The sequence below is a fragment of the Spermophilus citellus genome (genome assembly GCF_964194105.1).
Source record: "Spermophilus citellus genome assembly, chromosome: 7".
Taxonomy (NCBI): Eukaryota; Metazoa; Chordata; class Mammalia; order Rodentia; family Sciuridae; genus Spermophilus; species Spermophilus citellus.
Window position 1 is genome coordinate 62,722,758 of NC_138188.1, and position 16,022 is coordinate 62,738,779.

At 34.8% G+C, this 16,022-nt stretch overlaps 1 protein-coding gene across 1 annotated transcript in view; it reads right to left on the reverse strand.

Moving 5' to 3' along the window:
- Nucleotides 1-752: 752 nt before the first annotated feature.
- Nucleotides 753-16,022, reverse strand: part of ZBBX (zinc finger B-box domain containing) — a gene marked incomplete at both ends in the record, with an annotated part of 121,096 nt that continues 105,826 nt past the window's right edge. Inside the window, 2 exons of the mRNA XM_081301908.1 lie at nucleotides 753-876; nucleotides 2,607-2,748. Coding sequence (XP_081158034.1) covers nucleotides 753-876; nucleotides 2,607-2,748 — 266 coding nt within the window. The remainder of the gene's footprint in view (nucleotides 877-2,606; nucleotides 2,749-16,022) is intronic.

Sequence of the window (16,022 nt, forward strand, 5' to 3'; positions counted from 1 at the left end):
AAACATCTACAATAATGTTTGAACAAAAAAAAATTGAGTACCATAAACTAGCCCAGTTAATATATGAAACTAACCATAACATTGGCCTTACCCAAATAAGATGCTTTAGGTGTTTTCAGGGATTTACTAGGAAAAAAATGTATGACAAATATGTCAGCTTTATTTTGTGTCTTTTTTTCCTCTTTTTTTAAACTTTTTTTCCCTCCTAGCATCAATTTTTGAAGCTACTAGACTAGACTTCTATAAATGTCAAAAATACTCAAGGGGGAAACAACGCACTGCAATTACAGGCTCAATTGATGACCTTGACTACTATGACATGGTCATCAAATGTACTCTATTTTTAATGACTATTACTTAAAATTTAACTGAATATTTAAATATTACTTTAAATATAATCAAAATATTTAAATATTACCTTAAATATAAACCTACCTGTCTTATGGTAAATTTTATAGACATAGTTATCACTCTTATTTCTTAAAATTTACCAAATTTTACTAATATAATCTGCAATAGAGATTGGTATTTGACATATAGCATTTGGGAGTAAAAGACCTTAAAGTTAAAATTTCACTAACTTTTATTAGTTTACAATCCTTGAAACATCAAAGATATTAATAATCAAAATCTTCAGCACCTGGACAGGTAATCAGGTAATCACTTAGTTGCTTTTTTTTTTTTTTTTTTTTTTTTTTTAGTTGTGTGCTTTATTCTGGGTAACAAATGGAAAAGTAATGAACAAATGACCATTAAATACTCTTTGACCACGGTAGTGTGATGACATGTTGCTTGTCAAGGAAATCTTCCTCCTCATCTGTACTGCTCTCAGAAAGTGGCAGCAAAGATTGCATTTCAGTATCTTTTCCATAAGACCTGGAAATACATTAAAAGATCAATACACAATATACAGAACCTAGTTTCAACTTTCATTTATCTTCTGATCAATACTACATGTGTTAAGTCATTGAAAGCAAGCAGATATGAGGGGACTGTATCAGATTGGGGCCATAATTTTCAATGTGCCCAATTTAGCAAGCCTTGCTTTAATGAGAAATTCTCATCAGTCTCCCTCTCCCAAGAAATAAAACCACAATGGAACCAAGGAGAGATAATTTTATGGTCTCTGGTTGTCTTTCATTGATGATTCAGAAAGCACCTCAGAAACTTGCAGAGCCTCAGGGTCATCATTAAGAACATTCATCATTACATTGGCTGCTTAATAGAATTCCAATGAATAGACTGTCAGATAAATCACCTCTTTTGTGTACAGTAAATTAGGACTATGTGGATAGCTAGTCAAGACATGCCGAAGCCAAAATTAATGAAAGCAATTATATGTTATTTTATTTGGTTGCATTTTATTGTGGGAGGGGCAGAGACTGACAGAAGCTTTAGCACATAGATGTATTAGGATTAGGATCAGCATGTTGCATATATTTTGTTCCAAAGTTATCTAGATTTTTTCCTTATAAATGTCTCCAAATAGGAAATACTTCCCCCTGTGATGGATACAACGGTTTTTATTATTATTATTATTTTCATGTCCAACACAGGCTAAACAGATCATAAACTCTGGCCAGTGAACCAGCACAGGAGCAACTGTGACAAAATGTTCACTTATCAAAGAAGAGAGAATATAAAGAAAAGGTAAAGACTTTTTCATTACATTCTTGATTTCAAAGAACTGCGTTTTAATGGTCCCCTTGTATTGTTAGTATTAAATGCCGTTTCTTTTATGAAATGATGGTGGGTGTACACATAGGTTTACTTTTCTTTAACGATCTTTTTAATGAAAAATAGTAATCTCAAATTGACCCTTTTATTTTAATGCAAGAGTGTAAAAAAATGCAAAAATCCAAGAACCAAGGTTCTTGATTTCTTCCTTGAGAAAGAGTAAACAACTTCGATAACCTTTTACTGCAATTTTGAACTTCAAACCAATCAAAGGAGTTTCCAATTCAAAGGGACTTTTATTTTGTACTTATCTTAGTCTTTCTAAATGGAACAATGCTCCATTTCCAAAAATTCCAATATATCAATTATAGATTGATAAGATAAACTTCTTTTATGAAGAATTTGTTAGTGTAAACTATAGTCCTTATAAACTGATCACCGTCGCTTTTATTTCCTTATATGAGGAAATAAGGAAATGATACAAATAAAAACATCGTATCATTAATAATTTAGAATACATTTCAAGAAAGAAACTTAACAATGTTCTATTCTAAAAACTTTACTTCCATTAGGTAAGATTCTACTGATGCAAAATATTGAAATTTATGGAGTTAATTAACTTGGGTACAACAATTTTTATTCAATATAAGAAATTGAAATGCTGAAGGATTACTAAATTCCAGATGTCTCTCCATTTTTATGATACACATTGTTCAGCAGAGAACTATCTTTTGACATGAAAGTAACAACTTTATAAGCCTTTTACTAAATCCTGATAAGAGCTCAGCAAAGGAAGCAAATATTTTACTAAGAATGGTCATATAAATTACACACATGAAGGCACTTTTTATTTATGAAGATAATAAGTTGGGGCTTGTCCAAATTTTACTACTTACTATATTTATATACAAATTGCAGTATTAACTTACCTTAATTCTTCAACTCCACAGGGATCCCACATCTGTGAGCTCTTTCCAAGGGATTCTGTGGAAGTCTGACTTATACTCAGAGAATGGTTGTTGAAGGCTGGTAACTCTTCTGAGGTTAGGCTGTAAAGCTTTTCTGAAGGATCTGAAATATTTTATTTCATGCATTGTCAACACATAAATTCAAGAAACAAATGCTCAGCATATGGTGCTGGAAGTTTACCCAGAATAAACTACAAGCAGAACAAAGAGGATCAGCACAGATTTTTAATCATCCCTCAGTTTTCTAATGTTTGTTAGCTGATGGAGTGTGAGGTAAGTTTAATCTGAGATTCCAAATCAGAGGATGTGGTTTTTGGGGGTGTGGCTCAGTGGCAGACCTTATTCTTAGAATGTGCCAGGCCTGGGTTCAATCCCTAGCACAAGTAACAAAGAGAAAAAAGAAAACCAAATAAATTAGGGCAGGAGTATCAAGTCATCTTAATCCTATTGATTTTTTAAATGTATATTATGCTCATGAAATGTGTCAAATGTCCTATGAATTCACAAAATTTCAAAAGAAATTATCTATAAAGTTGGAATACCGTGCAGCTCCTTGACTTGCCTGCGTGTTAGACACTTCATTATGAATTCTTTTCTTCTAAGAAATAAAAGCTTCACTCCACCTTCTAAATAAAAGGTGAGCCTTGGCAAAGTTGCTCTTTTTTTTTTTTTTTTTTTTTTTTGCTTTTGTCCTTTGTTCGGGTAAATAACTGTTTATATTTGAAGGAGACACAGCCTTTTTATCAAGCTGGCTTATGATTCAGCTGAAGTATGGACAAATAGTACAAATTAAATAAATAAAATGTTTAAGCAAATATACCTTATAAAAACTATCATAAATTCAAACACAGACATAAATACAACTGCAATAAAAAGGCTTTAATACCTTTTTCAACATTGATTAAGTTGTAAAAGCCATCTAACTTGTACATAAAGTTTTACTAAGTTGGCTTTTTAAAGCTATCAAAATTGCTAGGTGTGATTTTTTTTCCCTTCACTCTTACCAGAGAGCCAAGCGTTCACCCCTCATCAGAAGCCCTAACACCAAGCTACACACTTTCCACACTGGACTCAACAGATTTTTTTCCTTCCTTCCTTCTTCTCTATATTTTCTTCATTCTTTTTTTGTTTGTTTTTCTTTCTTTGTGGTAGGTAGTAACTCACAATTTTGAGCAAGCAGAGATTCTCCAAACTGAATGTAAATAAATTACATTGCTCTTGTTGAAAGACAAATTTCCCTACATTTACAAATGGAAGGGTCCTTAAAATTATTCAACCCTGTGACTTTCAAATTATGATACATGTTTAAATTCAGTAGGTTTAGGATGATGAAGTTCCTATCTCCACCATTATAGAAACAATCAGGACCAATTTATTTGATCTAGTTAAAATTCTATATAATAATAATATTTGGGAAAAAATCCAAAAGATTCTTGTACTAAATATTTTTGAAACAACCTAACTACTCACATCCTTACTTAGAGATTAGGAAAGTGGGGGCCCACAGAAAAGTAATAACCTATTGAAAGTCATACATGCTTAGAGGAAGAGTTGGAACTAGATCTGAGTTCTTTCAGGTCACCAACATTGTAAATCACTGTGTTCTAGAATCTAAGCTTTCAGTTTCAAGGTATTGTTTTTCTCTCCTGTTTCCCACAAGGTGAAACAAGATAGTGCCCCAATGCAAGTTTTTATGCTCCAATGAAGGGACTGCTCCCCCAAAAAAGCAATCAGTTCAGGTTTGGGAATAGGTAAAATTCGAATTCTAAATCCCATAGTGAGGCTTGGTTCTAAGGAATTCCAGCAGGACAGGTATTCAAACTCTATTAGATGTCTGAGTTCTAATTGAATGAGTATAGAGCTAATTCATATTGTGCAAATAGAAAGAGCCTGCCTTGTTGAATTATTAATTTTCAAAATTATGTTTTAGAATACCTTGGGAAGTTAACAGGAACAAAGTTGACATCACTTGATTTTAAGAAATGGAAAAATCAAGACAGAGAAAATCAAAACTGTTTACAAAAACCCTATTACAAGTTGGTGTTAAACATATAAGTCGACTATACAAAAATCTCAGTATCCTGATTGTTCTAATAGAGGGCCAACTAAGGTTGGATTGACATCTATACTGAAAAATTTACTTTAAACTTAGAATTCAGCTGATGGGGAATGGATTGACGGTAAACCTTTCCTATCTCTGGTTCTTAGAAATCGCTTAATCACAATAATAAGCAACTAAACAAAAGAGGGAAATCTCAGTAAAGAGAGTTCCAAGGTGCATTTCTGAAACTCATTTAAAACACATAAAACTATGTTCCATAGGTAAGCCCACATTCATCTGAATTTTAAAAAGGGAACAAATAAGGACAAAAGGATCAAAAAAACTAAAAGTTTTGAAGAATGGAAAACAATCAGGCTATTTTTTATCAAGGAACAGAAAAAGAAGAAAATAACTCTCTTAAAATACTACACATCCCCACACCAATATTTACTATAGACAAGAACATACGCCCTGTAACCTGTGAGCCCCATTCCTAGTGTGTCAGCCCCTATCTCTCGCCTTCCCTGACTACGTCTTGCCTTTATCGCTCCTTCTCTTATGCTTTCCGTATTTTCACCCCTTCACTTTCACTCTGTCCACACCATTTCCCTCTAATGTGGTTACAACCTTAATTTGAAGAGAGGATTTCACATTATTTTGGATCACTGTCCTGCGACACGGGGACAGATTGGCTGGGTTTGTACCTTGCCTCTGCTGCAAATGCACGGGAGGGAGACAATGTAAAGCTACCACATTGCCCTGAGCATCAGGTACTGAACCTGAAAGAGACAAATTAAGCACCTGCCTCAACTGCTTCATGGAGCAGGTGACACGTGTAACATATAAAATTCACTAGTGGTTATTATTACTCATCCACTGCTTCATATTCCCTTTACCAATTTTTTAATATGCTGATTTTCACTTGTGTGTGCACTCAATTTCTTTTCTGTAATTTAAAAATCACCCTAAAGCAATAAGACTGCCATTGTAGCTCATTATAATCTAGCTGTCTTCACAAGGGTTATCTGGCTTATTTGCTAACTAAAAATCTATTGGGTTTTACAGCTTAATATATTACTTGATTTTCAACCTATGAACAGAGACCCCAGTGACTCAAAAAGCCATTGCTACCTTGCTTTATTTCACGGACAGAATGGCTACATCTGCTGGTATCAGGTAGATTCTTATTATGTCTTCTTTAGGAATAAGTACTTTCCTCTCTTTAATTACTTGGTTCAGTTAACTACCTGCAACTTAGTCAAACATAAAATTGCTGTGGGAATATAAGGTCCACAAATACTTAAACCACAACTCAGAATGAGTTTGAAATAAATGAATCATTTTTAACTATTAAAGAAGTAAATGTTATGAAGTATATCATTACTGATCCTTTTTCATAATGCACATTTTCTTATATTTTCCAAATTTCTTCAGTCCATCGGGTCCAAAAAGTAACAAGATGCCTTAGTAAATAAATTATATCGATAAGTTGAGCTCATTAAGGAAGTGACCATAGTGTTATTTATACACTTGTGGAAGGGTTAAAAATGGCATGAACTATACATTAACCATAATCCTCAAAGTAGCCCATAAGAAATCATAGTTTCTAAATGGAACAGCTTTAAGAGTTGATTAAAATTTGTTGTATTGAGCAAGTACCACCTACTGGTTTCTTACGTAAGTCACCAGCTTTTTGAGCACTTACTATGTATTAGGCACTGTGGAGATGGAGATACATTTTCCTAAACGTAATATTTCATATGTAATGTTGTTTGATCATCAATTTTTATTAAACACGACTTTTACACATATTTCATCCACTGAATCTGAGGTAAAGAGATAGTAAGAAAGCAATTTGCCCAGTACCATGAAGCTAGCAAGTAATGGGATCAAGTCTGAAAACCAGATTTCCTGAACCTGAGCTGGGCTTTCAATCACCCTGGTTTACTGTCTCCAGTGTCCCGATTCATCAGGAAGTTGATCGGCAATGTGTAAATACACACACACATACACACACACACACACACACACACACTCCTCTGCTTACCCTAGCTACTTCTGAAATGGCTCTCTGAGAGCCATAACGATCTGAATCAAAAAAATAGAAACAGATTATTAAATGTAGTCATTTTCTGTCTTTTATTCTCCCAGCTCCTTGGCACAATTGTTATTTCATAGAGCTTAGAAAAAGGAAGAGGATGCGTCCAAGAGCTGACAGAAAACAAGTTAGAAGGGCTGCTGCTCACAATAATGCAGCATTCACAGGGATGGAAACACATTCACATTTGCAGAAGGGTCAAAACGCGTAGCCAAAATGTGTGAAGCCAGACGTCCTGAGGAGTTCTCCTAGACTGCTTCCTGGGTAGCGAAATGAGGATGGAATTTTTCTGCACATTGATGCTAAGCAGAATACAAAGACCTTGTGCAGAATCAGTGAATTTTCTAGAGTGAGGTTTCATCACACAGTAGCATCTGTCACCTCACTGAATATTGGGTTGAGTTAGCTGATGTGTCATCATTTCTTCCTCAGAGCTTCAGGTGAACCTCTTCAAAAACTGTGTATTCATCCAAAGTCAACTCCCCAATGGAAAGAAGGCCAGTCCTGGGTTTAGTGTGTGAGTGTGCTTGTGTAATACTGCTGGACATTCAGAAAAGCCCTGGTGGGGGCGGGGGCAGGCTGCTCTGGGTGTGTTTGCTTTCATATATAAATAGTTTTGGGTTTCAGTAAAAATACTACTGTTATTAGTATAAGTGAGGGCCACAGGGAAAATAGTGTCACACATCAGAACCAAAATGATAAGGAAAAAGGAAAATGTGGAATGGTAAAAAAGAAGAATGCTGTGTGTCAACTAATATATTTTATAAAGGAATTGATAAGCTTATGAAAACAAAAAGCCCTTTAATTTCTGATTAAAACTATATGGTTATCCTTTTAGATTCAGTCCAGATTTGACATGCTTCAATTCAAAATTGGCATTTAATGTGAGATTTACCTCCCAGAATATTTATATTTACTTTTTAGTAACTTAGAGAAAGGCAAATAAATGAAGGTAAAGAAGGATCACGAATATTTTTTCCCTAAACCACTAGTGAAATCAATACAAAAAGCAAAAAATTCAAAATAAATCCATAAAATCAATCAAACAACAACAGAAACATGGATACAAGTTCACATAATAAAGTCTGAAAAGCAATAGCCAAGAAAATAAACAAGATTTACTGAGGTGTAGCTTGGTACCATTCCTGTCCACTCTGTCTTTGCACCCAGGACAGAGACACCAGATTAAATAGGAAAGCACAAGTCATCAGAGAATTGAAAAGTCTCACCAATAATACCCAATTCAGAGAAAAGTGAAGAGCAGTGAGGAGAAAATGCTTTAAATAGTTTTAAAGTCTCTGTAACACCCACCACAAGATCTTAGGAAATCAAGAAAAATTATAAACCTGCAAACATCCCCTTAGGGACAGAATATACTTGAAGCCAGGTCAAATGATATTTGACATTTAATAAAATTGAAGAAAAGCAAAGCCCAGATGCTCCAACAAAGGAGACTGAGCTTCCTGATCCTATCTTCTTCCCCATGCTTTGAGCTGGCTGGATACAGAGAATAAAGCAATATTCAACCCCAAACAGTAGCTCCAAGAAAGACCAACTGATATCAGTATAGGCGCAGAGGATTTCAAGGGGAGATTTGTCTCATTGTTAACAGAAAAGATAGAAGACGTGAGCAAAGCCATTGACGATAATCATGGACAAGTAAGATACAAAGAATTGGCACAGCAACTACCTATGCCAATAAACTGAATCAAGAACCCATAGCAGGGCTGGGGATGTGGCTCAAGCGGTAGCGCGCTGCCTGGCATGCGTGCGGCCCGGGTTCGATCCTCAGCACCATATACCAACAAAGATGTTGTGTCCGCCGAGAACTAAAAAATAAATATTAAAAATTCTCTCTCTCTCTCTCTCTCTCTCTCTCTCTCTCTCTCTCTCCTCTCTCACTCTCTCTTTAAAAAAAAAAAAAAAAAAAAAAAAAAAAAAAAGAACCCATAGCATGCAAAAGATGGTAGAAAATGGAGATTAGGACCATAAGAAAACCCCTCCCAAGTCTTTTTGCTACAGAATAAGGACTGAAAATCAACCATCAATCTTTGAAAAAGAACAAAGCTAATCCCAAATATCAAACAATGAATGGTACATCAAGCATCAAAAGGGAAATAATTAAATGGCTTTTATTCCTGGATTAAATCCTGTGCCAGAAAAAATTAAGCTGTAATAATCATCATCATTTTAAAAAACTATATATGCCACTGTGGAATAAAAAATCATGTTTTGTTAACTTTCCTTATTTTGATCATTGTACTACAGTAAGTGGTTTCCTTGTTTGGGGTAAATATACACTGAAATCTTTTCTGATAGAGTCACACTGTTTATAGTTCCTCTCAAATGGTTTGGAAAAATAAATGTGTGTGTGTGTGTGTGTGTGTGTGTGTGTGTGTTTGGAAGTGGGTAAAGTATATACATATATAAGAATTTCTTGTATTATTCTTGCGTTTTTGCAAATTTTCTATAAGCTTGAAATTATATCAGAATTAAAAGTTACCAAAACCATCAAAAGAAAAAGTTAAAGCAATACCTTGAGAATATTTTTTTTTTTAAAAAATCAAATGGTAAAGAATGAACTACAGCCAGGTGAAAAGTAAAGCCATAACACAGAAGACAAGCTTGAGATAAATCAGAGTAAATAAAAAAAGAAAAATACAAACTAGCTGAAACAATATATATATTGTTTAAAGAGGATCCAACATTAAAAAAAGAAAACAGGTTTCTCAGCAGGAAAAAAGCCAAATGGAACAGAAAAGCAATTCAAAGATACAAAAGCAGAAAATTTATCTTAAAATAAAAAGAAATTTATTCTGAAGATAGAAAGAGAAGGCTGCCATTTTAAGAAATGCTGAATTATTGACATTGAATCAGTCCTTCTCCAGTTACTGAAGAAAATTCTGCAAACACTGAGGCAGGAAAGACATCTGTCACATTCAGGACAGAGGGTAGATTAAAAAAGGGGGAAAAAAGTAAATTGTCTGTAGATTACTTCACAGAAGAATTCAGAGTCAGAAAATGGTAAATGAGTATGCACAAGGTTTAAAATGGCCCTAGGCCACTACCCTTATCTGGTTCGAAATTCAAATATAAAGGTAGCAGGCATTTTCAAACAGGAAAATTTTAGGTAATAGAGCTACCAGGAACCCTACCTACAGAGAAAAAACAGTTATATTTGCCCAAACAAACTTTAAAGGGGAAATACCTTGATTGAGGACTAATTAGGGCTGGGTGGGGTGGTAGCATCTGTAGTCCTAGATGCTCAGGCAGTTGAGGCAGGAGGATTGTGATTTCAAAGCCAGCCTCAGCAACTGCGAGGCACTAAACAACTCAGCCAGACCCTGTCTCTAAATAAAAATTCAGGTGGGGATGTGGCTCAGTGGTTAAGTGCTCCTGAGCTCAATCCCCATACCAAAAAACAAACAAACAAACAAAACTAATTAGCACCACACCCAGGGTCAGAAGATAGGGCAGAACTGTCTACCAAGTTCAAAGGAAAAGAAATTGTGAGTCACTAAATAAATCTAGCTAACATGCCAATCAGCCATAAAGATAAAAGACAGACCTTATCAAGGATGCCAAATCAAGCCTTCCAGAGATGAATCAAAATAAAAGGCTCAAGATAGGGATGCCATGGAGAAAAAACTGCTGGTACTAAGGATTTAATCCATATAAATTTTCCCTAAAAAAAAAGAAAGTGAAAAGAAACCTTGATAACATAATAAACTATCACAGAGGTACATTCAATACCATCTAGATTAGAATGTGCTTTTAAAATAAAGGAACAAACTAAAGATTCTTCATCTTTATTTTAGAGACTTAATAGATTCTATCAAAACTAAATCATAGTTAGGAAGTGGCCTTGGGTGCTCACTGCTTCTTTTCACATTTTTCCTTAATTTTAAAGAAATATTGGCAAAAATTAAATTGAACTATAGAAAACTGTCAATATCCCAGTCTTTTTGTCTACAAAAGGGTAATTTTTATACAGCTCAAATAATTTTCTTGTGATGAAAAAATACTTGTCTGAAGTTGAGGTAGAAGTTTAAGGACATCAAGATGGCAAAGACTAGGTGCAAGAAAAATGCCAGCCAGAGTACAAGACAGGGAGATGAGTCATCATGACTCTGTTTATGGTAAGCTTCATTACCATGGCAACTCCCACAATGGAGAACTTATCACCATGCCACCTCCTGCCACAAGATCTGTATAGTTCCATTGACATGCCAACTCCTAAATAGTTCCATTGACATGCCAACTCCTACCAAAAGTTCTATATTCCAATTAGGTGAAAATAACCTTTGGAAACAAATAGGAAAATGTCTTCAATCAGTTCTGCAAGGAGGAGACAGAGGCACAGCCCAAACATGGGCCCTGATATTCTCTCTCACTGGGTCCCCTCTGCTCTACTTTACTATTACTTTCACTTTCAATAAATCAATGCTCTGTCTGTTACTTTTTTGTGTCTTGTTCAATTCTTTGTTTGGGATGCCTAGAACCTGGACTCCAACTGGGCACTCCACCAATATCAAAATATTCAATTCCCTTTCCTTTTTTTTTTTTTCTATTCAATGACACATTTCATGGATTTTAAAAATCATGTAGAGAAGCGTCTGTTTTTATAAAATTATCACTTTTTTCCTTCAATCTATATTCATCCTTCTAAACATTTAATCTTTTTGTAGTTATAATGTACACATATTTAATAGTTAATAATGGTTGCTTTAACAGTAGTAAGATGGAGAGAAGCACAAAATGGCAGAATAGAGGCACCCAGCACTCTCCGACTTCTCCATGGGATAGAACCAATGCAGTGTGTGTATAGTGGCATGTGTACAGAGGTGAGTAGCTGTGGGTGAGCCTGTAACTCAACAGCCAGAGGAGACCTGAAATTTTAGAGGCTGGGCATATAAGCATAGAAAAGAAACAGAATAGCCAGCACTTGTCACCCAGAACCAGGGTTGGGGTATGGATGGGGTGTGGAGGATTCTCCTTCTGAGAGGATAAAGGTGAAGAGAGAGGTTCCAATTTGGCTCAGAAACCTACCCATTACAGACATACGTCCTAAATAAATAAGAGACCTAGAGTCTGCACAGACTGCAATCTTTAGAGGAATTCACTGCATTTCCAAGTAAATTCTCAGACTGCTATTGCCAGGAGTCATCTTAAAAAAGCTTGCATTGCTTGAGTCTACTACTCTGAGGGTTATAAATCCCAGTCTACTTCCATCTCTAGGAACCCATAGACAATCTGCTGCACTGCCAAATGGGTATTAGCTTCAGAGACAGTCTTGGCTTAGGGAGAGTTCAGTGATGCAGGGAGTTGGGGTGAGATGTGGAGGAGATGGGAAGAGACAGCCCTCTGGAAGAAGCTAATTGGTGAATTTGCCTTCTGAGATCAGGATGAATACCAGTTACGTGGTTTATCTGTGGCTGAGTGCCCTGATGTAAAGGGGCCAAGATCAAGGACGAGTCATACAATTCTCACCACTATCCTTCCAGCTCAGATCTGTGTGCTTTAATTGCATCCTTCTCTCAGAGTCATCCACCACCAGCTTATGCTCTTCAATAAACCAGGGGCACACACTTTAAGAACCTCCAGAGAGAATACACGTCTGGAGGAGCCTGTGTTCAACACTATCTTAATCATGCAGGAAACCTAGGGAGGAGTAATTTCAACCAATTACAGATAGAACTCACTCCAGCACAACACTTAGCAGGTACTGAAAGAAATGGCACTGAAAAAATCCCTAGATGACTTCTGGCCTTAGGGGCGCACAGTCTAAGAAGACAGGGTGAAAAAGTTAGATTGGCAAAGCATGTGATAGTCCATCCTCCATTTGGATTCTGAGTACCTTGAATAGGAAGAATTATTTATTTGTTTTTTATTATATTATATTTTTTTATAATTTTTTCTTTCTCCTTTATTTTTTACCTCCTATATTTTTATTCTGTAACTTTTTTTCTTTATATATTTTTAATTTTTTTTAGGTTTCAGTTTTTTTCATTTTTTGTCATTCTTTTTTACATCACTTTTTATTTTTATTTTTTAAACTTTTTTTTTAATGTTGAGGATGAAACCCAGAGATTTGCACACATTGGGACAATGCTCTGCCATAGATCTACAATCCCAGCCCTATTGAAAGGAATTGTGCATAGCTCCAGTCGTGATACAGTTCTGCTTGAATCCTGTAAGACACTTCTACGTGAAGAAAAGGGGAGAAAACCTCCAGCCATTGACTCATTCCAATTGGGCAAAGCTAGTAGGGATCTGACTTCCTACTCCTGAGAGACATCTTGGCAGTAGCAGAAGAGAGGAGAAACACAAGAATTACTGACTCAGGACACACCTGGGTCCTCTACAGCTATTGCAGCCTTACTTTCCAAACTATATCACATAACAGGGGTTGTGATTTTGGTCCTACTTCTTGAGAAGCACTTAGAGCTATACCAATGCATAATTAGAAAACAAGAGCTTCATGCCCTTCACTACAAGTAGGGCATCTATTATCAGAATTGCCTTCAAGTGGGTTGAGGATAAGATTCAGAGATAGAGCACTTGCTTTAGCATGTATAAAGCCCTGCGTTTAATCATTAGTACTGCAAAACAAAAAAAAAAATGCAATGATTTTTAAAAATTAACTTTCAAGTAACAAAATCTGTATCAATAGTTGCCTGGTGAAACCTCCAACATATGATAGTGGCTACCTCTCCCATTTTTGGAGCAACTATTGAGAATGCAACCCATAACTACTTTTGCATACATAATACTTCCCTGAATTACCAGTTTCCTTACTCTTGCAAGACCTGTAAAGAAAGTATGTCTCTCCAACTCTGACAAGAAAAATACTTGGTCAAAACCCATGAGTTGCAATTGAAGAAGTTACAGGGAGATTAACTAAGGTGTTTAGTTGAAAATAAATTCAATGAGTCAAACCCTAAGACATATCATCAATAGAAAGCTGCATACCAAGAAAGCTATTACATAGAAATTAAAGAGAAATATATCCAAACAGTTGAACAAAACTCAACATAGAAACACATGAAGTATAAAAAGCAAGGTAATATGAAACACATAATTCTCTAGGAAAAGATTCCAAAGATATCAAAGTGGATAAAATGTCAGATAACAAATTCAAAAGATGATTTTAAAACACTCGATAAAATCCAAGAGAATGCAAATACAGAATTGGATGATACAAGAAAGAGAATGTGAGGGGCTGGGGATGTGGCTCAAGCGGTAGCGCACTCGCCTGGCATGCGTGCGGCCCGGGTTCGATCCTCAGCACCACATACAAACAAAGATGTTGTGTCCGCCGAGAACTAAAAAATAAATATTAAAAATTCTCTCTCTCTCTCTCTCTCTCTCCTCTCTCACTCTCTCTTTAAAAAAAAAAAAAGAAAGAAAGAGAATGTGGGGGATGAATGGGAACTTCAGTGAAGAAAAAGAGATTTTGTAAAGAACCAAAAAGAAATCTTGGAATGAAAATTTCAATAAGTCAGAAATATCAATTGAAATCCTCAAAAACAGAATAGATCAAGGGAAGTTTGAAGAAAACTCTTTTAAAATATTAGACAGTAATAAAGAAAAAATAACAAAGAATGAAAAGAGCCTGTGAGATCTCAGGACACCATTAAAAGATCAAAATTCTAGCTCATGGGCATATCTGTAGAAGAAGAATAACAGAGGCATAGAAAGTCAATCCAATAAAGAGAAAATTTCCCATAATTTTTGAAAGAAAAGAACATATAGGTTGGAATCCTAAATAGAAATGACTAGAAAAAGAACCTCTCCAAAACATATCATAATTAAATTGCCGATTGTACAGGACAAAGAAAAGCTATAAGATAGAAACATCAAGTCATATGTAAAAATAAGCCCATTAAATGAACAGAAGTTTTCTTAGTATGAACCTTAAAGGCCAGTAAAACAAGTAATAATGTATTTCATGTCCTGAAAGAAAATTACTGCAAACCAAATGATTATTATACCCAGCAAGGCTATCCTTCAGAATTGAAGATGAAATAAAGACTTTCTGTGATAAACATAAACAAGTAGAATTCAAGACCACTAGACAAGAATTGCAAAAGATGCTTAAGGAAATCCTAAACTTAAAGAGACAAGAGAGATATTCACCAAGATAAGAACATGTTAAAAAATCAATCCCACTAAAGGGAATATATAGGAGGGTGAGGATTGGGAAAAGGGAAGTACTAGGGACTAAACTAGAGAAAACTACATATCATGTTTTTCTTATTATGTCCAAATGACTATATATAATATATATATATATATATATATATATATATATATATATACACACACACACACACATATATATTATACATATATAATATATATAATTTATATACCATATATAACTATAAAATAAATTAATAAAAATTAATTAATAAATTAATAAAAACATAATAAAAATGAATTGTAAAATGATATTTCTGATAAACATAAATGCAATTGAACAAGGGATTAATTAATCAAGAAGATATAATAATTATAAATTTATTTATGCCAAAGTTTGGAGCACCACATTTTGTAAATTATAACATTATCTATTATTAACATTATCTAACTGTAGGCCAGTCTCAGCAATGTAGTAAGACCTGGTCTCAAAATAAAAAATAAAAAGTGCTGATGGTGTAGCTCAATGCTAGAGTACTCCTGGGTTCAATTTCTGCAAAATACACACACACACACACACACACACACACACACACACACTTACTTCAGAATAAACCTAAGGATGTGAAAGACCTCTACAATGAAAATTTTTAAAATACTGAAGAAATTAAAGAAGATATTAAAAGACTGAAAACCCTCCCATGTTCATGGGTTGAGAGAATTAATACTGTTAAAACATCCACACTACCCAAAGTGCTCTACAGAGTCAATGCAATCCCTATCAAAATTCCAAAGGCATTTTTTGCAGAACTAGAAAAACACAATCATAAGTTCATACAAAAGTAGAAATAAATGAATAGCCAACGTAATCTTTAGCAAAAATTTCAATGCTGGAAGTATCACAACACCTGATTTCAGAAACCACAGTAACAAAAACAACATGATACTGGCACAGAAAGCAAATACATGGACCAATGGAACTCAGCAGAGAACTCAGAAATAAACTCACATATCCACAATCAACTAACTTTATCTTGACAAAGCTACTAAAAACATAATAGAAAAAGAATCTCCAACCAATGGTATGGGGAAAACT